A 26,006-nucleotide genomic window follows, 5' to 3' on the forward strand; every position below is an offset into this window, starting at 1 on the left:
CTCGGGTCTCCATTCCATGCTTGCCCCGGTAACCTCTTTTAGCCATTTTTTAATCCTTCTCCAGTATTTCGTGGCCTCAGTACAGGACCACCAAATATGGTAGAATGTGCCATCCTTTCTTCCACATTTCCAACACAGTGGAGATAACCCAGGAAACATTTTGGCTAACCTCATTGGGGGGAAGTGCCACCTATAAACCATCTTGTATATGTTTTTTTTGAATGCTGTAGATATTGTAAGTTTAATGGTCTTACTCCATAGATCCCACCATTTGCCCATTTCAATCTCATAGCCAAAGTTTCTCTCCCATGCTATTAGAAGGCTTTTATCCATCTCTTCATTAGCACCTTGGCAGGTCAAAAATTGATAAATCTTCGATAACATTTTCTTGTCTCTGCCAAACAAAATCTTATCTAGCCCCTGAGGGTTTGGGTAGATCCCAAACCGTACCTTATCGCTTTTAAACCTGTTTCTAACCTGTAAATATTCCCACCATTCCAGATTCCTGCCCTGCTGCTCTAATTCCATCTTTGTTTTCATGTTGCCATCTTCTGTCATAATGTCTTTATATGTTCTAATTACAGAAAGCAAACAGAAATTGTTCAGGAAGGTAAGAAGAGGAAAAGCCAAGGATATTGGCAGATGCCCAGGAAGAGGAAAGAAAGGGAAACCCTGAAAGACTTTAGGGGCAGATGGGCCATTGTTACACTGAGAGCCTGTTCTCTACTCCTTAGATCATTGCAATAAGGAGTACAAGCATAAATCAGCAGATTGATGGAAGCAGTGTTTGAGGAAATAGAAGGAAGAGAAGGTGCTGCTAAGTTTGGGAAATTGGATCTTGAGGAAGGAAGGTCTTGAAAAAGCAGAAAGAAGGGATGACATGCATTACGTACCTTTTCTGTACTTGCCCTCAAAATCTGATGTCTCTCTGTTAGCTGCCAATATTAGTTTTATTTACATTACCTTTCCCTTTGTTTAAGGTTAATGGTACCTAGCTGATTATAAAATGGGTTATAAAATTGTGCTTCTTTTAATGTCTTTATTTGGAGCGTGTAGGACATTGTGCATCAACCTGCACATGTACACGCGCACACACAATATAAATTCAAATTTTCTCATTTTGTTCTAGAATGTGAACCCATTGAAGCAATAGCCAAATTTGACTACTCGGGCAGAACAGCACGCGAGCTTTCTTTCAAAAAGGGGGCTTCCCTCCTGCTTTATCACCGGGCTTCTGACGACTGGTGGGAAGGCCGTCACAATGGCATTGACGGTTTGATCCCTCATCAATACATTGTTGTCCAGGACACGTATGTTATTTCTTATTGTTGTGTGTTTGGAATCAATTTAGCATTATTTCTGAAGATGAGTCATTGAAATGTTTTTCATTTGTTTCATTGAGTGTTGTGAAATGTTGCGTCTGTGTTTTATGTTTGTGAGTTTTATCAATAAAATCTTCCTTGATAGTTTTGCAAACTGCATTTTGGCTACTCCAAGGAAGGATACCTTTAAGCAAGGGAGTAAAAGAATTGTGTTGATATCTGGCATCTATGTTTTATACCCTAAAGTGTAGTTTGAGCATATAACATAGAGTTGTTGTATATTCTTTCTTTCTTTCCTAGTGAGGATGGGATGTCTGAAAGATCAAGCCCAAAATCTGAAGTAGAAATAAATTCCGAGCCACCTGAAGAAAAAGTGACAGCCAGAGCTGGTTCAAATTGTCCAAGCGGCAGCCATGTGGCTGACATTTATCTTGCAAATATCAATAAGTAAGCCATATCAGCAATACTATTTCTTGTGAAGTGAAAATAATCAGCTGCTATTATGATTTCCAAATCTATAATGTTGATGAGACTTATTAATTTTTCAAGTACTTGGGGTATATTTTTTAGCACTGGAAAATTTACCATGCCACTTGCTTAATTCTGTGTTCTGTATTTTCTTCATGGCCTGTGCTCTTTTGTTTTCATTGATATAACTTTCCCAGGGTTATTAGCTTCTGTAAACTCACATGTTCAGAAATAAAATCTTTTATGTATCTGATTGATTTGTTATAAGGGCTCCGCATCAGTGGTGGTTTCCAGGTGGTACGTCCCGGTAGAGGCGTACCGGTTGGCTGGAGAATACAATACAATAGCAGAGTTGGAATTGGAGGTTTCTAGTCCAACCCCCTGCCTAGGCAGGAAACACTATACTGTTCCAGACAAATGGCTATACAACATCTTCTTAAAGACTTCCAGTGTTGGGACATTCCACTGTTCCACTGATTAATTGTTCTAACTGTCAGGAAATTTCTCCTCAGTTCTAAGTTGCTTCTCTCCTTGATTAGTTTCCACCCATTGCTTCTTGTTCTACCCTCAGGTGCCTTGGAGAATAGTTTGACTCCCTCTTCTTTGTGGCAACCCCTGAGATATTGGAACACTGCTATCATGTCTCCCCTAGTCCTTCTTTCCATTAAACTAGACATACCCAGTTCCTGCAACCGTTCTTCATATGTTTTAGTCTCCAGTCCCCTAATCATCTTTGTTGCTCTTCTCTGCTCTCTTTCTAGAGTCTCCACATCTTTTCTACATCATGGCGACCAAAACTGAATGCAGTATTCCAAGTGTGGCCCTTACCACTGCATTATAAAGTGGTATTAACACTTCATGTGATCTTGATTCTATCCCTCTGTTTATGCAGCCTAGAACTGTGTTGGCTTTTTTGGCAGCTGCTGCACACTGCTGGCTCATATTTAAATGTTTTTCCGCTAGGACTCCAAGGTCCCTCTCACAATTACTACTACTAAGCACGGTACCACCTCTACTGTACCTGTGCATTTCATTTTTCTTGCCTAAATGTAGAACCTTACTCTTTTCACCATTGAATTTCATTTTATTAGATAGTGCCCAATGTTCATGTTTGTCAAGATCCTTCTGTATCTTAAGCCTGTCTTCTGGAGTGTTGGCTATTCCTGCCAGCTTGGTGTCATTGGCAAATTTAATGAGTTCCCCATTTATTCCCTCATCCAAATCATTGATAAAGATGTTGAAGAGTACTGGGCCCAAAACAGAGCCTTGTGGTACTCCACTGCATACTTCCCTCCATGAAGATGCAGTTCCATTGAGGGCTACACGTTGAGTGCGGTTGGTCAGCCAGTTATGAATCCATCTGGTGGTAATACTGTCCAGTCCACATTATTCTACTTTATCTATTAGTAGGTTATGGTCTACCTTATCAAATGCCTTACTGAAGTTCAAGTAAACTATATTGACAGCATTCCTCTGGTCCACTAATTTTGTCACTTTGTCAAAGAATGTAACAAGATTAGTCTGGCATGATCTGTTGACAAACCCATGTTGGCTTTTGGCTATTACTTTGTTTACTTCTAGGTGTTCGCTCATTCGTTGCTTGATTATCTTTTTCAGAATCTTTCCTGGCATTGAGGTCAGGCCAATAGGTCTATAGGTTCCTAGATCTATTTTTTTTTCCTTTTTTGAAGATGGGAACCACATCAGCTCTTTTCCAGTCCTCTGGCAGTTCCCCGGTGCTCCAGGATCTCTGAAAGATATAGTTCAGTGGTTCTGAAATCTTGCCTGCCAGTTTCTTCAGAACCCTGAGTGTGTAATCTGTCCGGTCCTGGTCATTTGAACTCATCTAGGGTAGACAGGTGCTCACTTACCATTTTCTTTCCTATTTCAATTTGTGTTCCTAATCTGATTTTTGTGGTGCTGTTTTTGATAGGTTGGACTGTTTTATCCCTTTGTGTAAAGACTGATGCAAAAAATGAGTTAAATAGTTCTGTTTTCTCCCTGTTGTTTGTCACCTTCTTGCCACTTTCTCTCAGCAATTGACCAATTGTTTCCTTAACCTTTTTCATGTTTTTAACATGTTGGAAGAAGCTTTTTTTGTTATTTTTTACAAATGTGGCAAGCCTTTCTTCATTGTGAGCCTTAGCTTTCCTTACTTCATCTTTACAGGCTCAGGCTATGGGCTGGGAGCAGCAGCCATTGTACCAGAACCGTGCTTTGGAGGGCCCGCCCGCCCTCATCCCTTACTTGTATTTAAGCCAACCAGGCTATTTACGCATGCAGTATACAGTGCTTGCGCGATGCTCCACTGAGCAGCTGGAGCGTCGCAGGGTGGTGGGTGTGCATGCGTGCGCAGCGTGCTTGCCCATGGTGGACACCCGACCCCGTCTCAGCATACCGGTTGCAATGGGATCCAGAACCCACCACTGCTCCACATAGAGTAGTTCACATGCTTGTATGATATAGCAGTTCCTATCTAATATTGCTTTTTATTTATATACCAAAATATAAATATCAGGTTTTGGTTAGATAAAGTGTCTGTTTCTTACTACATGCAATACAATATTGATATGCAAAAGTTGCACATTCAACCTGTTCTGTGAATGAAATATACTCCATCCATTCAAAATGCCTGAGTTTGAAAGTGAGACAGGTGTTTGAAAAGCAAAGATTTTGAAAGCATTCCAGAAATGTGTTGAATGGAAAAAAGTGTTCTGAACTAAAAATGGAACTGTTTTGAATTTAAAATACTTCAATAACAGTGAAAGCTGTCCCTTTTACACTCAGAACAGCTGTTTCACATTCAAAATGGAAAGTTCCAAAGTCTGAACAATTGAAAATTTAAATACTTGCACATACTTTTGACAAAATTCATTCTCATCTTGTAAATATGCATCTTGTTCATAAAGTATTTTTAAATATTGAAGAATTCCTGAACTGCTTGGATATGTTGGGCTGATCTTATTCAGTTCTTGAACAACTCCCAGTTTATCTTTTGGACATTTGTTTTTTCAGCATTTGTTTTCAAGGTATTCTGCTGAGATAAATTGCCACAAACACTGAAATCTGCTGTTGAAATCCACATTTTGTTTACAAATGTTTACTATAGTTATAATGCCACCCATTTATAACTCATCATTTCAAAGAAATCAGAACAGAATATATAATTACTTTTTCCCACCTCCTTAATTCAAAGGAAGGAAGCTTAACAGACCCTAAATCAATGGTAAAACTCTAATTTAACATTTAGAGTTTCTTAACAGTTTAAGAATCCATGACCTCCATATATTACTGCCAATAGCTGGTGCCAGTGACCCCAGCTACTTTAGTTCATATTCTGTTCTAATTAATATATACATTGGCTGGATATTACAACTAGTGTTAATGTTACAACTAGAATTAAATGGTAGTTTCTGCATATGCTTATTAAGCAACTTTCTTTCCTTTCTGAAATTGCCTTTGTTCAGAAATTATTTCTATCCATGTTGTTCGAAAAATACGTTTTTTGTGTTGCTTTTATAATGACAGACAAAGAAAGAAGCCTGAGTCAGGGAGTATACGAAGAGCATTCCGTCAGAGTGACAGCCATGGATTACCCAGCTCACTGGGGGAACCCACACCATCTGGAGCTATAGCTAGTCCTCGTCCTTCCTCACAACCCATTATGAGCCAAAGCCTCCCGAAAGATGTACCAGTCCCAGATGCATGCTCCATCAGCGGCCATGGGAGCCTCAATTCTCTCAGTCGGCATGCCTCTCTGAAGAACAGAATAGATAGCCCCCATATCCGGAAGAACGTGACTGCAGGAAGGTCAAAGAGCTTTAATAACCACCGGCCCATGGATCCTGAAGTCATTGCACAGGTAATGAAATTCTAGGCTAGGGTGATCTTCAAAGAATACCAAATTGATTCTTTCATCTCCTGCAATCATTTAAAAATCTCTTTGGTGAGTTTGGTGTTGATATTCATTACATTCATAGAATACTCAAAATATTTTCCAGATATTCTCTGAATATTTTGATGTGGCAACAAGTATTATTTGATGTCAATAATGTATATTTTGCTTCAGTATTTGCTTCAGATCAGGAAACGTCCCCTTAGAGGTGATCAAAACAAGTCAAGTTTTGAATTATGAGGTAACCTTTGATTTTGAATTTCAAATTCAAATCTGAATATTTTACAGTTTTTTTTTAAAATTGAAAGTCTGTTTTTCACTTCTGAAACATCAGCTCAGTTTGTGATTGCTGCATGTTTAATCAGTCCCAAAAGCATGAAACAATTACTACATTTTGTCTGTGTAGGATCAATATTCACAGATTCAAGGAGGGTGGAAAAGACCCAGATTGTGAGCTGAAAAGCATCTCCATTAAATACAGACATACATATTTAATTGATAATTTTGTAACTTCCTAAACTTTGGGAGAAACTTATTCTGTTTCTGGAAGCAAACCCAAATGCTAAAAATATGTTTACTATTTATTATGTGTAATATAACAGAATACAACAGAAAATGTTTTCATAGTCAATACTGTTGAGGGAACTGGCAAGCTTTGCATGCTCCCTTTAACTAAAGTAGGACCAGTAAATAGAAAATCAGTTGTTCCTCCTTTCATCGCTCAAATATTTAACATCATAGAACTGTAGTTACCTATAAACAAATTCAGTAAATCTTACATTTACATAGTGTATGCTTTTAAGTTGAATTTTATCCTATATAATCAAAGATCATCTCTTGCCACTTATATAATCTACTTTAATAAAATTAAATGTGAATGGATCTGAAAATTTTTACATCCCTTCTCTAGTTTTCTGCAGCTAATAAAGTGAGGTCCTAATGAGACCAACAGTAAGGGAATCAACTCCATAGTAGCATCATAATCACTCTCACCAGTAGTATAGTTACTCTTATTTTGTAGAATAACTATTTTAATTGAAATTTGATTTATTTCTTCAATTTATGGCTTTCTGATCACTTGTAATTCATAAAGCTTTATTATGTCATTTTACTTCTCATAAACCATCTGGGAAAATATTTGCAAGAACCTCATGGAATCTGAGCCACTTCTTAATGATACGCCTTTTTAAGATTCCAGCATCCAGCATTTCTACCAACAGCGTTTGAATCTCTGAGCACAAAATGTTAGAAAAGTAGGGTTTTCTTTGTCATTGTTTTCAAACTGTAGTCAATTCTGTTCTTGACAAGTTAGATGTTGAAAGTCCTGAGAGAGGAGAAGAAATCTGTCTAGAACAGCCACCTGCCTTGTTTTTTAGGACTTTTCTAAGTCTTTTTTTGTTTGTTTCTCAGTGTCTGTGTGTGATAAGAAGCTATCCTTTGAACAACGCGGTTCTCTTTGTTTCTGTTGGCAGAAATATGGGCTGGTATTCTCTGCATGTGTGTATACACAGCTGTGACCGGATATAGATGCTGAGACATTTAAACCAAGCCCACACAAGAAAATACCTTTCTCTTAGCTGGAACTTTCTCCCAAGCTGGATGGTGAAGCCAGATTTAAAACATGCACAAATACGGGGCTCCCCTTCTCTTCACTATTGATGTATTGCTTTCATAAAAGGTCGACAGTCCAGCATTTTGGTTAAAGTAGTCCAGCAAGAGATACAAGCCAATATAAATATGCTTTAAAATCTTAAGTTCATCAGGAGGGTCTTGTATCCAATTTTGTTTGATTAACCAAATTAATCAAACAACTCTGCCCACATTTTTCAGCAACTCTGCCCACATTTTAAAGTCATTAGAAATGAGCAATACTAAAGCAGATGGAATTTTTAAAAAACTTCCAATATCCATAAAACACAGTGCAGCTACATTTACCAATATTGTACTACACATAGAGAGTAGGTTTTCACTATTGTTTCTTCTTCAGTTATGCTTGGATTTTTGGCCAGTTTTTCCTTTTTCCAGTATGTGATAGGTTTGTAAAAAAGTGAGAATATTGCAGTGCAAAACACTGCATTTCAAAACTGAAATTATACTGGAATTGAAGGGAAAAGTCACAATGTTGTCATATTCTAAAAGGCAGCACACAGAAAAGAAGGTTTTAGGATAGTAGCAGTACTTATAGTTAATTGGCTAAGCCATACCTATTTCATGCCATTGTTTATCCTGTCTAATTTTGCAGGCTTTGAGCAAATTTCTGAAGGATATTCATGTAATTTCTTTGCAGAAGTATAAAAGTGGCTTACCATTACAGTACCTTCTTTCAGAATGTTTTCCCAACTTCCCAATATAGCCAACAACTGTGGGTTTTCCTTGAGGTCTCTCATCCAAGTACTAGCCAGTTCTGACCTTGCTTAACTGTTTTTGAGATCAGCTAGATGCAGCTGCTCAAGTAGAGTCTTATGCCATTTTTGAGGGATAGAATTTAAATATAAGAAGGTCTTATTATTCTTATCCAGTTATGTTGAAAATTAGCAAAAGATATAAGCAGATGACAAGTGGAATATAACCTTATACTAATCATGTATTCTTCTATTACTTATTTCAAAAACATGTTATTACAGGCTTAAATTAATATTAACATCATTTCCAATTCTATGATGTTGTCCAACAAATAGGTAGATATTATAACTGGGTTTTTACCAACCTAGGCAAGAGTCAACTTCTATATTTCCTGTTCTGTAGTCTAATTGGTAATATCTGTTATGGTCCTCTTCTTCACAAATGTGTTTTATCCTGTTATGGTCCTCTTCTTCACAAATGTGTTTTATCCTTGCCATATACAGTACTTGGATATTATTACCTTGATACCTCTTTACAAAGTTTTGATTGGCTTATATCTTTTTGCTGTCAATTAAAATCTGCTTTTATCCCCTTTCCACTTTCTGCCAAAATGTAATTCATTGTTTCCATAAGGGAATCTGATCAATAAAACTAAAAAGGTTACATTAAATTATAGCTGCCCTTTCATATCCTCCCAGGTCTGATTTCAAACTCTGCAAGATACTCATCTTTCATCTGACATCACTATCTCTCAGAGATCTGTATTTTGCTTTAAAATCTTTTCAGACTGCAGTCAGAGGCATTGTGTTACTGTCTTTGCTTCCTCCTCTTTCTCCTCCTGGACTGATTTACCTCCCCAAGTGCCTTTTAAAATATCTATGAGGAAACTTAAATGTTGTAGCCAAACTGTGAGTCATGGAAATGTTAAATCATTTCAGCTGTCCAAAAATCTATTATGCCAGTCAAGCCCACATCCATAGCTGAAATGCGAAATAAATTTGTAGACTTAAAACTGAAACAAGAGAAGAGATTGGCCTGACACATTTCCCTACTTGTCTCTTGCATTATTTCTTGCTTTAACCACATAAAGAGACAAGTGTCATAAGCAACATTTTTCATACATCTCCAGAGCTTATGGATATTTAAAATGCCATAAAATATGTAGCATCAATGAGGAGATGCTAGATATGCCATGCTCCAGATGCAAAGTGGAATACCACTCATTAACCATAAAGCTAGCATGCAGCTAAGCATGTTTCCATTCTTTTCAGGAATCTCAGCACTCTCAAGGTTCAGCTTGGTATACCAAAGGAATGGATAAAAAATTCTCAAAATGTGGGTAATTTCTCCTTTTTCATAGATTGAGGAAACAGATTTGAGGAAAATATAGTTCAGTATTCCCTTCTGACTTCTGTTATAATCTGTTCAAGATTTTTTGCTGCTGTAATTTTACTAATCAAAAGCTTTGTTAAAAAAAAGCTTCCATTTGAAAATCATCATCATTTAGAATCAGAGTAAAACCATGGAATTCACTGTTTTTCTGAACTTTAGTTTCAAGGATTAAAAAATGAGACTGAGAATGTTGATGAAGTTCAGAGAAAATAGCTACAGCTCACTTACATAAATTATATGAAAACTTGCATAGCTAACTAAGCTGTCTGCCATCTAAAACCCTAAGAATAGGTTTTTAGATATCATTAACAGTTTTCTAGTTTCAAGGCAAGGATGATACTAGTCTTGCCAAGGAGATTAATTTTGACTCCAAGTCCTTCCATGCCTTTGCGTCTACCACTGTCCATTTTGCTTCATATTTCTTATTCACCTTAGACAATTACTCAACCCAGCTTCTAGTTGTCACATCCATCTTTTTTTATTTTTTTTGCAGGATATTGAAGCTACTATGAATTCTGCTCTGAATGAGTTGCGGGAGCTAGAAAGGCAAAGCAATGTGAAACACACACCAGATGTTGTTCTTGATACGCTGGAGCCAATGAAAATGTCCCCTGTAGTTGCACCCACCTCTGAGCCTTCCAGCCCTTTGCATACTCAAATCCTCAAGGACCCAGAACCAGCCTTTCAGCGGAGTGCCAGCATGGCAAGTGACATTCCCTGTGCCTTCAGGCCAGCAAAATCTGTCAAAATGGCTGCCCAGGTCAAACCTCCAGCCACTAGGCCAAAGCCAGCAGTTTTCCCCAAAACAAACTCCTCAAGTGCTGCAGTTGCCTCAGCTTCTCAACAGTCTACTGACAAGTCTTGTACTGTGTAAAACTGAAAAGCCTACTGTGAATACAGCATTTTTGTTTCAGCTTAGGGAACTCTGTTAAGGAGACCTTACAATTTCTATTTAATTAGTATTGAACTTCTACTAAAGATTAGTTCATAAGTTACTGGTGCCAGGAATGTTCTCACCAAGAAAGATCCAGCTAATTAAGCCTCGCGTTACACCACCCTAGCATTTACTAGGGTGTCAAAAGTCTGTGTAACCTGAGACAGAAAGCCTGAGGTCCTTTTGAAATCAATGAGGGAAAGGCACAATTAATTAGCTTATTACTGGTAACTAATCAATGCCTTGTTCAAGTGTCTGGTCGCTGGGAGACTTTTCAATGATCACATGACTTGGAAATTGGTAGAAAGGATTTTCTTGCTTCAACCACTACAGGGAAAACAATAAGGTGTTTGTTATTGATGGATGCTTTTGTTGCCACTGGCTAAGTGAGTTTTGCGCATGACTACAGTCCTCAATAGTGCTACAAGATGTATTAATTTTCCATTCTCTTTGGTCTCTTTTCAGCATACCCATTCTCAAACACTAGGTTCAGTGTTTTCAATCCTAGGTTGAAAATCCTTATGAAATGTGCCTGGAAAGCCTAGTCCTGGGCTAATAAGGCATGTTTATATTCAGACATATATGTTCATTTAAAGTTAAACTAATCATATGGAAGAAGTACAAAGTATGAGATATCGCACACTTCCTATTTACTGTATATATTTCCATGGTGCTTCCAGAACATAAGGAAACCCAAATATTTCAGAATGAAATTTCAATTAAATAGCCTTTTTTCATGGGAACTCAGCAGAGAAACTGAAGAAATGTTAAAAATTTAAACAAGCTGTTACAGTTCATTTTGTTGTTCTCACTCTCTCTCTCACCCTCCTTATCTTTCTTTGATTTAGTCTTCTATGTGTTTGAGATATAATTGGCAGCCTAAAGTTAAGAAAATCAACAGTCTTGAGACAGGCATGCACCATACTTCTGGGATAGATTATCCTTTCCTCAAGCATTTTACAGATGATCCAGTGAATCAGCTTAATGTGATATTTTCTATGATTCCAACAAATGACACAGACTTTTGTTTTCATTTATTGGAAAATAAATTCCTATTCAAAATAGGATCATCCTAAAAACAAAAGAAGCATTTTAAATTAAAATGGATTTTATCCCACTTCTCTAATTGTCAACTGATGCTGAGATAAAGAACTGAAATGTGTTTGTTTAATGCTCTCGGTTTCAAGTTCCAGCCTATTTTTCTTATAGTTAGTTTTTTAAAATAATTCTCTGAACAAATTGACAGTATTTTTTTCAGATTACGACTATTATTTAAACTGATCTTTTCTTTTGATTTTTTTACTCCCCCCCCCCTCCCCAAAATGCTGGGCTATTTAATTGCCTGTAAAAATCGTCACAATCTCAGAGATAAAATCAAACCATGTGGATTTGGGGGATCATTTTCTCCCTTTTTGTGTGTCCACATTTCCTCTACATCTTGAATTTTTAGACTTGAGTACTGCAGTCTGATAATTAACTCTCAGGATTAGTCAGAACTCCTTCCTTCCTATTATGTTTCACTCAGGCAAAACTACTAGATATTTTAAAGTACTTTTTTTAAAGATTACACTATTGCTACCAATTTTTAAGACAGAGGGAGAGATTTTTATTTTTACCTGTGGTGGCCAGAGGGAGGATCAGCATTATGTCTCCTCTGGAGCACTGATACTAATAAACCCCCAATGCCTACTGAAAATCTCCCTTTCATTAAGAGCACATGAAAAGCCTTAGCACATGGTGTGAACAGGCATATCTCATTTTGCATTTTGCAGGCATATCTCATTTGGGCAACCTTGCCAATCAAAATAACTCAAGTAAAGAACACTTCATTTTTACTAGGTTTATACCATGCTTTGTAGCCCTGGAAAGCTTCCAGTTACCCAACTGGGTTGTGTGTGGTATGTGTGTGTGTGTGCATTAAGAGTGTTTTTTAATGCAGGTAATAGTTGGCAATTTTTGTCTATTTAATTGTACTTTTGGTATATGTTTACTCTCTCTCTCAACACTGAATTCTCAATTTACAAACTATTAAGTGTCCCTCTGTTGGAATCTAAGTGTACACAGAGATTTATATTGCATATATAAATACTTAAATCACCTATCTTAAAACTTGGGAACAGCTTCTGCTGCACATTCAAAAGTATAATGCTTTCCCCATATAGATGATGAGCAGAGTATTGCAGAAAGAGAAATAATTAAGTTGGGCCACATTGACATGACAACCTTCAATGATTGTATGTTCATTAATAGTCATGGATTTCTATCATTCTACTTTGGTGAAATTTTTAAGATACTTAGAAGTTCCTATTTCTGCTTACACATAGAAGAAGGTACTGATGTTGTTCAGAGGATAGAAGGCATCTTAAAAGTAATTGGCATAATTCTAACTTTAGTGCTAATGGCCAGAATAGATTAGGGTGGCACATTAATGTTTCTTTTGTCAGTAATCAACAGTATATATAGCGGCAACTTATATCTGGAAAATCTTGTACCAGCAGAAACAGATGAAGTACGGAACTTTCAGCCAAGAAAGTTCATGGCTGTTACTATGCACAAGGTCATGCCATAAGCAGTGTAATCTAAATTAAACAGTGATACAGAAACTTTTATGACTAGATGTATTAATAACCCTTTTAGCTACTGTAATAAATCTCTGTGTAACGTAGCAAATCATTCTCAATATAAGATGTCCACAAACGCATCACATTTATCATATTTTATAGCCAAATTCAGTTAAAATTAGAAAACAATTCCCATCAAACTTAGTAGCATTTCGTGCAAAGTAAACATAGTATTATCTTATGTTTTATGGGCAACACAAGTTGCCCATAAAATCTTTTATGGAATTGGAACGTGTAGGTTTGCGCTATTTTTAGTTAAAATATTCCTGAATTTTAAAGCCAAACGTTGACAACTGGAACCATGTTTTTTAAGTCATGTCTTGTATGAAAGTATCACCTGATAAACTTATGAAAGTAATTAAGCAGACATTTGAAAGAAAGGCAGCTAGCTGTTAGTTTTCTGAGCAGAATTCTGAACACTAAAATAATGCTCTTTTTGCCACTCATACTGTGGAAAACCCTGGAGAATGCTGGTACTGTGAGCATGAAATATCATAGGGTTTTTTTTTTTTTTTTTTACAATTCTTCATTTGAATATTGTTCTATTGAGGTAATAGATTTCGCCTAACATAGAGAGTAGAGCAGGCAAAGCAGGAACTTTTCCAGTTTTGCCCCTTCAAGAATAGGCAACATAATGAACCCCTAGAACAGTGATGGCTAACCTTTTTGTTGTCACGTGATGAAAGCACGCACAGGCCCGCAACAGGGCGCACGCACACTGGCCCACACCCATAATGCAATGTGTGCACGACTCCCCTGCGTGCCCCTTCCCCCTGCATGCACGCACAACCTGTGCATGCACACGTGACCATCCCTCTGTACATGCATGCCCCGCCCGCCCATTTTTTGCTTCCAGGTTGGTGCAGGAGGTCTTCCAGGCCCAAAATGGGGTGCAACAAGACCAGCTGGCTGGTGGGAGGCACGCATGCATGCACGGTGGAGCTGGGCTTGGGTGACGGCTGGTGTGCCCACAGAGAGGCTCTGCATGCCACCTGTGGTACATGTGCCATAGGTTCGCCATCATGGCCCTAGAATAACTGTTGACTAGCTGAAAGACTGATTTCTCCCTACAGGATCATGGTTGCATATCAGATTCAGAGCTGCACAAACCTTTACTTGCCTACTTGAAACTTATAATTTGAGAGTTTTTATTTCACAACTGATCCTTCCTTGTGCCGGCTAGCCACGATTATCTTCTCTGAGCTAATCAGAATTTAGTGGAAGACAGACCAGCCCACTCCTCAATTACCATCACCTTTCCTGCTTTTCTCTGCTATTTGAAGAAGGGAGTTGGGGAAGGATTATTGCATACTCTTTAATATTCAATTTTATTGTTCTTTTGGATTATATAAGAAATATAAAACCCTACTTTTATATTTCTTTTGCTTTGGTGGGTGTCACCAGTTTTCTGAGTAGTTTCAAGAGAAAACCTTGATTGCTGAGGCCTAACAATAACTTAAAAAACCGAGTACATTCTGAAGCCACCAGTTTCCAAGTTCTGATTTATTCTTGATTCTAGAAAGCATCTGAGCATGATAGATGCAAGCAAACTCCTTAATAGCCAATTTGCTTATTTTCTAGATAGACCACAGCCCCGAAGGATTGAAAAAACCTTTCAAGGCTAAAATTGATTTCCACTGAACCTTTTCTAGAAATCAATGTACAGTTTAAGATGGCTTTCAGTAACTACAGAAGTTTAATAAAGATTTTTAAGAAGCAGGAAGAAAAGCTAATTGTCTTGATTATGAGCCTTCAGTCAGATTTGCAACCTATAAAATATCAAGAGGTGGCCTTAGGCTGTAATTTCTCAAAGAGACAATACATTTGGGGATTTATTTTCCCAGTGTTGGCATGAACATGGTGCTGAATAACCTCCCACAACTAAGAAAATACTAATACATTTTATTCACAGCAAGCATTCTATATTGCTTACAGCTTTACAGCTAGTTCTCAGAAATGTTTCCAACCTCAGCCAATCTGAAATCATGCTCAGACTGCACAAGGCATGGAGAAATAGCCTACTTTTTCTCTGCTGTGTAGCACACAAATAACTATGCATGAGCAGTAGCTGCTTTAAAAATGTTAACAACTCTTCCAATTCACTTGCTTAAATGGAAAGGGGAAAAAATATTTAATGTTTCCATCTGAGGTGATCATGCAAGCATGGGGTGGAAAAATATTTAAACTTTTGAGAGTTTTTTAAAACAATTTAACACTGCAAGAACAGATTGTATATTTAAATATATATCTATATCTATATATATGTATCTTTTGGGCCATTTTTGCTTCTAAACAAGTGAAGTGAAAATTATCTTCATTACTGTAGCAGCATTGTAATAATTTTTTTAAAGGACTTTTGCTGCTTAATCACTCTGTCTCTGAAAGTAGGAGGGAGTAATCTGCCCACAGGGAGCTTCATGGATTGGGCTCTGTGAGTGCCAAAATGTTAGAGCAATATATTTAAAATACAAACAGGTAATGGAAAAGACAGACTGAAATCCATGTAGCCAAAACCCAGCAAATGCTGAAGCAAATGTATTTGAAAAAGAAGGGCAGCACTGTCTTTATTCTACTGTATGTAACAGAGTTCAGTTGCACAGTGAAGCAATTTTCAGTTTTTGTGTTAAAATCTAATCCTGTGAAGTCAGGTTTGAGTCCACACAATGCATTTTTAATTAATTGCAGCTGTAATGGGTTTGGAATGAAATATTTTTTATTTTAAAAGCAATTTTCAATTGTTCTTTATCTTCTACACCAATATCTACATGTGGTGTATATATTTTCCTGTGAAATCAAAAAGGAAAGCAAGAAACCTGTACTTTGTATATACTATAATGTACAATATTGGAGGTACATCTCTTCTTTCTTTTGGTACAGTATTAGAAGAGTAAATGTGTTGGAACTGTTAAATCCTTCCTGAAGTAAAACAAATATTTGTCGTAGCAATAGTTTTGGAGAAATAAATGTTTGGGTATGGTGGAAGTGGTGGCCTACAGATAAAATTGTGTGATGTCTAATTTCTGCAAAAGATACAGAGAGTAAGCTGTGTGTTGGTGAGAATTGCCACTATATTCTAAGTAGGTCCCTGCAAACTGTGCCAAATCTGCCATTTTTTTTATCATGGAAATAAAATATTGTAAGCACAGAAGATTTCTGTTTTGAAATCCGTATTACTGGAAATATGAGAAATTTGTAAAACTTTCTGTGTTGAAAGTGTATTTTTTTAAGAAACGACAAAATAGAAAAGCAAAGAAGGAAAAGAAAACAAATATTATAACACATTGATACATTCAACTGCATTAAAGTCTCTAGATGAGTTTATTCACAGCTATTTCAAAAATAGTATTCAATTACTACAGACCCATCAGTTCCAAACTGATAGGAAAGTAGAATGTAATAGCCTACTTTTTCCCCTTCTGAATTCTGAATTACATACAGAAGGATTGCTGAAATAGGCAATATTCTTACTGCAATCTAAATTGGAAAGGACATTATTTCTCAGTGGTTTTAATTCTGAGGGGAATATAAATATAGAACAACTTGGTGACTTTTTCCGCATTGCAGTGCAGGGTCCACTATATTATTACACTTTCCTTCTTGTATTCATGCATTGTTCCATAAGCTGTCGAAGACAAGAATTTGCTTTGCAAACTACCTTCACAAATTTTGGTAATTGTTCCCTCTTGTACATTTTCAATCAAATAAAAACCAATTCAAACAAATTGTTAAAACCAAGATCGTGAGAGGGTCAAATCAGAATGTTATCCATGATGAAGCCATCATGTAGACTCCCTGGTACCAGGAGATCCCAAGGTTTGATTAAAAAATACATAAAAGCTTTCTGGAAAGCCTAAGGTTTGAGGCTAGCCTCACCTCAGGAGGGATGATGTCCCAAAGGGTGGGTGCTGCTGCAGAAAAGGCTCATCTTGGTCCCCTCAGAGGGTATTCCTTAGTGGACAAGCTCCGCAACATGAATGATGAGATGGGTAAAGGTAATGTGGTAGAGATAGTTTCTTCAGATAACCCAGCCACATGCCATGTAGGACTTTAAAGCAACTGTAAATTGGACCCTGAAGTAAATTGGTAACCAATGTAGCTCACAGAACAGAAGTGTAACATGTCCTGGAGGCACAGATAGCTGCTTGTGCTGCTGCATTTTGCACCAGCTGGAGCTTCTCGCTATTCTTGAAGGGCCACCCTACGTAGAGCACATTTCAGTATCTTCAGAAGATGATAAAAGAATAACTGAGCAGAGCCTCACCATCCAGGAACAAGGACAGCTAGTACATAACACAAAGTTGTACAAAGGCCCTCCTGGTCATGTTTGCCATCAGCTCATCAGCCAAGACTTATAAATCCAGGAGGACCCCCAGGTCTGCCCCCTATTCTATAGGTGGTAGTGGTACCCTATCCAGTGCCAAAGATGGTAAACGCCCAGATTCAGGAAGCTGTAAAAACCAAAGTCATTCACTCTTTCCAGAGTTCATAGAAGCCTGTTGTTCCTCATTTAGACTATTCTTTACAGTCTCCAGGCATTAGGGTAGGACATCAATAGCATCACTTAGATTGCCGGGGTGGAGTTGAGTATCATCAATATTGATGATTCCTCACCCTGTGGCTACAAATGATCTCCCCTAGCAGTTCCATGTAAATGTTAAACAGGAGTACCAAATCCTTTGGCAATACATATTCCACAATGCTATAGTAGTAGAATAAAAGGTAAGCCTACACATGAAAAATGATACTTGAAAATGCTGTCTCTAAGTTCCTTGTAATAGCTGTCCTTTGGGGATGCTAACTGCAAGTCAATTGTCCTAGTTTTCTTACTTAATCCTCCAAGAAAAAGAAAAGCTGAAAATACAAGGCCTGGTAGCACAGAGCATAACTTCTATGTAATGATTGGCCATAGTGGTCAAACTGGAACTACCGCTAGCCAATGGAGAACATTAACTCTTAAAACAGGCAATGTAATACAAACGTAACACAAATTTCACCTTCTGCTTGATTTCCCCTTAGAGTGAACATATAACTCCAACTCGCTGCTGGTATTTTTATAACAGTGTTTCTCAACCTCAACAATTTTAAAATGCATGCTCCCAGAATTTCCTAATCAACATGTGTTATATGTATTTATTTATTTCTCACTTTTAAAATAACAAAAAAGGAACAAATACACTGTCGAAGAAAAATACACACACAGAGAGAGAGAATGCTATGTGCAAAAATGAAAAATATACAACAAAGGGGGGGAAAACCAGCATCACATTAAAAAGTTACAATTATATAGTTATCTAATGCAAATATCATTTAAGTACTTATGACATATATAACTTAGAAATATATGTTTTTAATCTATTGTACTTTGTATAAATGAGTCCTATATTTCATAATTACTGTCATATAAAGTCTATATCAGCAGGTGTTATATGTAAAAATTAAGAAATGTTTTAAAATTTAAAAGAAATAGCTCATCTCATGAGATGTCACACAAAGAGATAGCAATCTGGAACCATCTCAGCATTTTTAATTCTTAAAGACAAATATTTCTGGAGATCAGTAGACACTTTAAATATTTTGGAGGGGGAGATTAAAGTCCTGATATGAAAGTGTTTGCCTTTCTATTGACCAATAAACTGCAATAGATTCCCTCCCATAGCACATATTTTTCCCCATGGTTATGGAGAGACATTATGGAGAGACCACTTTTGATATGCATAATTTATCTGCAGTTGGTACAGCAATCTCTTTTCAATTAACACCTTTCTAGCCGCAGCTTCTAGTGCCTAAAGGGATAAGAGGCTCTTTGTGCCCACACAATTGGTAGAAAATGGATTATCACCTCTGACCATCCTGCAAATCATAATGAAAATGACTAAGATCTCCCTTACCATCTTAATAAACAATTGATTAAGATTCTTTGCTTACTGTGACCGTCTGGACATTTAGAGTTAGGTCATTATCTTCCCTGCTCTCCAAAGCTAAAGTGGGTTGTTTGCATCTGGTTTCTCCAGGCTCAGAAGTTAAATTACTTCAGTTAAGTATTTAATGGAAGGTTACCAGCAAATATTAAAGCTGTAAACTATTTTTAACATATCCAAGAAGAAAATCGAGACAAACTATTTTTTTATTGTTACAACATATCCTTGAAGTCAAGCTTGACTTGAAGAAGGCCTTATTTTTCACCTTGCTCCCCAATAAATGAGCTATATATCGGGACAGCCATATATTCCAAAGGGCAGGTGCCATGGCAGAAAAGGTTTTCCTCCTGGCCCCTGATTGGTTCCCATCTTTGATTGAACATGCCCCTCCTGCAAGATCTGATGGGACACGTAGATGTAATGTTTGTGTTAAGGGTGGCAAATTTACAACTCAGTATAATTTTACTACTGTTATACTTATTACCAATAGTTCTCATTTAGCAACCAAAATTGGGATTGGCAACTTAGTACTTAAGCAAAGCAATCACTAAGTGAAACCACAATTGTGCTTGTGACCTTATTTCAGACCTGCGATCATAAATGAGAAGATTGGTCACAGAGTTACTTTTTCATCATGGTTGTAACTGTGAATGGTTGCTAAATGAGTCAGTCACTAAACAAGAACTAGCTGTATTATTGAACTTCAGTACAATTTTTGTAAATAAACTGATTTATATATTGCCTTGTGGACTAAATGCCTGAACAGGGTTGGGTTAATTTGTATATGCTCCAAGTTTTCTTTACACTAACCTAGCACTGATTTATTCCTATATACACTAACCAAGGAATGAATCCTACCAAACGTAATATTTCTTCTGAAAAGATACGTATAGGATTGCTTGATTGCTGGTTTTATTGTCACAAAACTCATTTTCAGATTTTTTTAAATTAATATTATTGGCCCTGAATAACACAAGAAACGTACCGTACATATAATACACAAACACACACAATGTTTTATAAATTGAATTCAATATTTCACCATGAAACCTTCTCACTGAGCACCACAAACCAATATATTTTGGTCCTAGTAGTGTCATCTTCTTATGGTATTTTCAACTAAACAATATATGTGCCTCCTTTTGTGATGTTGAAGAAAGGCAACAACTCAAGATATTTATAATCCTCATTTGTTCAGTGTTATTACTAATTTTCCACCAACAATAATAATTTTCCCCTTCCTTTTCCTTCCCTTTCTTTCATTATTTTGGCTATTGATAAGAAAGTCATTCTACAGTGGAAACTTCAGCACGAATAAAACTCTATTCAATCTATCAGATGAAAGAGATTTTCCACATCAATTGTGTATAGAACAACTAAAAATCTATTACCAAGTATGGAGAAGTGTATATGAAAAGATCTGTATATGATGATAGTGCAATGCATTCAGATCAAGTAAAGAAATTCAGAAAACCTCTTCAGCAGACACATGTTCTCTGGAAAAGAGGCAGCTGTTTTAATGAGTCACAGAAACATGCTGTGTTCATCTTCCCACTTGTTGCAGCGCATGGTTTCAAATCATTGCATAGCCATAATAAATAAAAAGCATGTCAAAATATAATCCTGTTTCATTTCTCTCTGCATTTGAACCACTTCCATAAAAGGTTCTTGTTGAGAATATAAAATTCTTAATTATACATTTTCATGCTATTTCTACCTAAGTGGGAGTAAATATTTGGCTATGAAAGTTTCATTTATTTTCTCCAAAGCCTTGAATGTGGGATTAAGTCAAAAGGCAAGTTAAAACCAGTGAGGACTGGAGGATTTCAAGAGTTTGTTGCTTATTTATATGATGTATTAAATTCCTCAATCCAGAAGGACTCTGAGTGAATGATTGCATTTTCAACAGTGTCCCACTTTATATTGTCCTTAATTATATCTGTGGATATTAAATCATCCCCAGGAACTTTCCCTGATTTCAGCACTCTGTCAATTATCTACTTCCCATGCTGTTACAGAAGACCTTTTAGGAAGACCATCTGAGCTAAATGGTAAGTGTCTCGTTTTTGTGGGCAAAAAATCCTGGCACTGACATTCAAAATCTTTGAATGTCAATCAACCCACACACTGAGAAGTTAATGTGAGTATATAGCATAGCCTTGTTCCTTTTAGTCCAATCCAAGTGCTTGCTTGATACTTAGATTGAACAATAGGGGAAGCAATCTCTAAACATAAAACAGTAGCATACAGTATTTTCTTATGAATTTCATAATATTCATTACTCCAAGATGTGATCCTGTATATAGAAATGATAACCTGCTTCTGGGAAGAGAGTTTTTAAAACAATAACATTGGACCAAGCTAATTTTTCAAACAGCAAAAAAGCCATAGAAATAAGCCAGTCCCTTTTTGCTGATGACATGCAGCCATGGTGAAGATGAAAGGAAAGAATGGGCAACATAATTAGATCCTAGGTTTACATAAAACGCTAAGCTGTTTTGCTAAACTCTGTTGAATTAAATCATGCTTTAAATAGCTCACAATGATTTGGTTCACAAATACTAGCGCTATACTATAATTGGTTCAGGTACCAACTATATCAAAGGTGAGTAAAAAACAAAACCCCACACATCGCAACTCAGTTGCATTCAATGTGTGAATGTATGATTTGTGCTGTGCAGCTCTGGAACTGTGTACATTGACTCACATGTATGATTTTCAGAACACTTTTTCCTACTCCCTCTATATCTCATTTCAGTTGGAATCTATAACAACAGGTAAATATACCAGTACATCAGGGGTGGGTTCCTGCCAGTTCTAACCTCTTCTATGGAAGAGATTCCACAAATCTACAGTGCTGTTTAGAACCAGTTCCAACTCCCTCCCCCCGCCTGTCCGCACATCATCACGATGAAGAGCAAGAGGAGGAATTCTGGGAATTGAAGTCCACAAGTCTTAAAGCTGTCAAGTTTGAACACCCCTGGGGTTTTTTTTCTAAAGGGTTAGGTGTGCAAAGGTCTTACAACTTGACAGCTTTAAGACTTGCATGCTTCCAATGCCAGTTTCTGAGCCAACATTTTAGTTGTTAAGCAAGAGCGTTGTTAAGTGAGTTTCACCACATTTTACAAGTTGGCCACACCCACCCAGTCACATGGCCTCAAGCCACTCCCACCCAGTCACATGGCCGGCAAGCCACTCCCACAAAGCAGGTCACATCTACAGAAGAGCTTCTAAAAAATTTTGAAACCCCCACTGTGGTACATATACATATGTTTGTTTGTGTGTATGTGTGTGTGTGTGTGTGAGAGAGAGAGAGAGAGAGAGAGAGATATTAATAGATATATAAGCTTGCAGTGTTGATAGAGGTCTATTAATTGGGGACATTAATACACATGAAAATAGAATTGTATTAGAATTGTTTACTGGTAATAAAGTTGTAAAAAAAATTGGAGAAATTTTAAGATGTGCAAATGCTGATATAAAGGTGGTTAGTAGATGAAGTTTGTTGTGATGAATGAATGTTTACCAGAATAAATGATTATAATATTTAGTTCATCTGTTGTGGGCAAATGACAATTGGATATGCCAGGAGAAGCAAAAGGTGAATGCAATATGAATGGGCTACTTAAATGTGCAGGCTAACCCAGGAAAATTCCACGATCAGCAATGAATGAGTGCTGAACAGATAGATTGTATGCAGAAGTGACAAACCAGCATGGAAGAAATATGCTGAAGATTGTGGTCATATAGAAAGAATAAGGATTGAATTACAAAATATGAAAGAAGAAATGAATCAAGACAAAGGTTGAGAAAGGCATAGACAGGTTGAATTGACAAGATCCTTTAAAAAATAGATGAAAACTGAAATAAAATACAATGTATGAAGCAATTTAAGGGACGTGGTGGCTCAGTGGCTAAGACATTGAGCTTGTTGATCAGAAAGGTCAGGTGTTTGGCGGTTCGAATCCCTAGTGCAACATAACAGAGTGAGCTCCCATTACTTGTCCCAATTTCTGCCAACCTAGCAGTTCAAAAGCATGTAAAAATGCAAGTAGAAAAATAGGGACCACCTTGGTGGGAAAGTAACAGTGTTCCGTGTGCCTTCGGTGTTTAGTAATGCCAGCCACATGACCACGGAGACATCTTCGGACAGCACTGGCTCTTCGGCTTTGAAACAGAGATAAGCACTGCCCCCTAGAGTCAGGAATGACTAGCATATATGTGCAAGGGAAACCTTTACCTTTATGAAGCAGTATATATGTTATGGAAATAAGGTTGGTTTGCAAAATGATAGCGTTTGATATAAAGTAGATTTAGCTATGCTTCCCTTCCTATTCTAGTGCCTTTTAATACATTTTGTCTGTTATTTATCCTCTTTCTGGACTTTGCATAACAATGCTTTCCCTAGAAGGTAAATATCCTGATAGGTATGTTGGCATACCTGACACTTTTATAACAAGAAAGTCTAAATAAATCTGATAAGAGTTCTTCTGAAACCCCAAAGGATTTTAAATTCTTCCTCCAATCAGCCTTAATAATTAAAGGCTGAATTAACTGCTACTTTTGGTGTCTTCCATGTTTTCTCAGCTCTCATCTAATTTGAGATTAGCCACACCTGTGCAGCTGCTAAGAGGAAATGGCTGAGAATGGATGCCTCAATTCCACCAAGATTCAAGTTAATACTGGGCTGAAGTGAGCCTGCAGCTAGATTTAGAGGCCAGCATTCCTCCAAGTCACTTCAGCTGGAAAGCGGCATGCAAAGGAAATGTTTCCTAATTCAGCTGCAGTCCCCCCCCCCCCAAAAAAAACGTTTTTTCCCCTTTACCTCTTATTTTGTTTTTGACTGGGGAAAACCACATCATATTTTTATAATTAAGGCTCTAAAAATCTCCTGTGTGTACGTTCCAGGGAGTTAATTATTTACAGTAAGTTTCCATTTAAGGAGAAGGGAAGACTTTTGATGTTTAATCAAACTGTTCTTTTGCAGGCTTGAAATTCAGCTGGTTGCCAAAAGTTTTTCTCCGTCTCTGGTTTCACAGAGACTGAGGATGTCATGATTTGTTCTGACAATGTTGGCAGGATGGAGTAAACATATGCTATCAGCCCAAGAATTTTGCCCAGATCATTCAGAAGCTTCTGTGACCATGTTTTGTGTAGTAAACCAGACTGTTATATTAGCCTGGCATAAGGGTCTCACATAGCCACAATAATGCCACGTACCTCAGGACATCATCACTCAAATTACATAATTTGCATCACTAGTGATGTCCTGAGGGACATGAAGTCCCTTGCCCTTCCCAGCTGGCAATGTGGCTACAGATGATTTTGTTTTCCATAAAAGGGGCTCAAAGTTAATTGGAAGTTTCTTCATACATAGGAGATTCTTGAAGTGAAGCCATATGTAACTTTTTTTTAACAATATGGCTATAGTCAAAGCTGCTTTTCCAATGCAGCTAAAGCATTCTTCCTCTGCATCTAAACTAGTACAGTGCTGGTTTTCCTCCTCCATCCTCCACATTATCTCCAAAATGCTCCCTTCCCAATGCAGAGAGCTTTTCTTTTCTAATTCAGAGAATGATTTAACTGATACTCATCTGAAAATAAAACAGCAGTTAAGAAAAAGTTGGGTAGTTTTTTGAAACACAGGAAGGCATGATTTCCTGATTGCTGGTGTGCTTCTCTTTCATTTGTGAACATAGTCACTCCCCACAGTGTGAAAATATTTTGACTCATTTATAATACTGATAGCTTGACTTCCTCTGAGGAGCTCAAAGCCCCACCCAATTGAGATAAATTGGGCTGGGAGACCAAAATCAACCTCAGAATGCAAACAGTGCACTGAAATCTTCCATTATCCGTGCAGGCTATTTTCTTATGATGAAAGAAATGTCCTTCTGGGTTCGGCTCCAAGTGAGGAAAACGACACTAGAGACATGGAGGCTGCTTGGAAAGATGGTTTTAATGGTGGACAGGACCACATGGCTTGAGTCCTGAACAGAAAAGGTGATCACATGCTTCAATGTTGGTGGAGAAAAAGAGAAGGAAGAGCTGAGATGCTGAGTCCCTGTTTTATGCCCTTTCTGTCCTTTGATCTTGAGCTTGTATTCTGATTGGTTGTCAGACTCCCATGGGGCCATGCAGGGGCAACTCTCTAGGCTGCGTTTTGAATCCAGGTTTGGTTGAGTTCTCGGATGCCATGTGGTGAGTTGGGTAAAGGGCCAATATTATCATGCCTTAATCCCATCCCTCTGGAGCTGAAGGGGAGAACTCTTTATTATGTAAAGTGACCAGCTTGGCATTCTTAATGGCCCATTGACAAAGTGGGTAGGGGCAGGAAGTTGCAGGGAGCTATTGTCTCTTTAAAACATGTTTCTTCCTCTTTACATCCAGGGAAATATAATATTCTGCCACTTCAATATTTCCTAGGATATTTCATTTTTTCTGGGAGAGGGCTGGGTGATAACTTTCCACACTTGCCTGAGTGTTTTTCAACCTTAGCAGTTTTAAAGTTGCCTGATGTGTTTTTCAACCTCAGCAGTTTTAAAGTTTTGGACTCAACTTCCAGAATTCCACAGCCAGCCAGTCTCAGTTCTGAGAGTTAAAGTCCATACATCCTAAACACTGGTGGGTTTCTATTTTTTTTACTACCGGTTCGCTCACGCACGTGACGCTTCTGTGCATGCAGATCCGGGTCGAACCGGGAGCACCCTACCTCTGATCTTAAAGTAGCTGAGATTGAAAGACATTTGCTTTAGGTCAATGGTCTCCAACCTTGGCAACTTTAAGACCTGTGGACTTCAACTCTGGGAGTTGAAGTCCACAGGTCTTAAAGTTGCCAAGGTTGGAGACCACTGCTTTAGATGAATCTCACCTTCCTTGCTAAAACTAATTCTTAAACTATTTTGTTCCTTTAATCCAGGGTTGTCAAACTTGCATTGTCACAGCGGCATCACATAATGTATCAGGACTTTCTCCCCCTTCGCTAAACCAGGTGGGGGCAGGGCCAGCACAAGACGCATCTGGCCCACGGACTGCGAGTTTGACCCCCTACCTGCTTTATTCCATCACAACTTTGTGTTTGTCTACAATCCTCCCCCAATTGTCTATGACATA

The 26,006-nt window shown here is 37.6% G+C and overlaps 1 protein-coding gene across 5 annotated transcripts in view; it reads left to right on the forward strand.

The window, feature by feature from the left end:
* Positions 1 to 11,264, forward strand: part of SRGAP2 (SLIT-ROBO Rho GTPase activating protein 2) — a 205,821-nt gene extending 194,557 nt beyond the window's left edge. For 4 of the 5 annotated variants that reach the window (XM_087720076.1, XM_087720078.1, XM_087720077.1 and 1 more), the window contains exons 20-23: positions 1,130 to 1,310; positions 1,623 to 1,769; positions 5,319 to 5,652; positions 9,914 to 11,264. In XM_087720076.1, the coding sequence (XP_087576202.1) occupies positions 1,130 to 1,310; positions 1,623 to 1,769; positions 5,319 to 5,652; positions 9,914 to 10,294 (1,043 nt within the window). In that variant the 3' untranslated portion in view covers positions 10,295 to 11,264. Of the gene's footprint in view, positions 1 to 1,129; positions 1,311 to 1,622; positions 1,770 to 5,318; positions 5,653 to 9,299; positions 9,364 to 9,913 lie in introns of all 5 variants that reach the window. The other variant, XM_087720080.1, reaches the window with a different exon arrangement.
* The last annotated feature ends 14,742 nt before the right edge of the window (positions 11,265 to 26,006 follow it).

Source organism: Thamnophis sirtalis, unplaced genomic scaffold, assembly GCF_051295495.1.
Source record: "Thamnophis sirtalis isolate CommonGarterSnake01/CBP01778 unplaced genomic scaffold, rThaSir2_p1.2 scaffold_7, whole genome shotgun sequence".
Classification (NCBI taxonomy): Eukaryota; Metazoa; Chordata; class Lepidosauria; order Squamata; family Natricidae; genus Thamnophis; species Thamnophis sirtalis.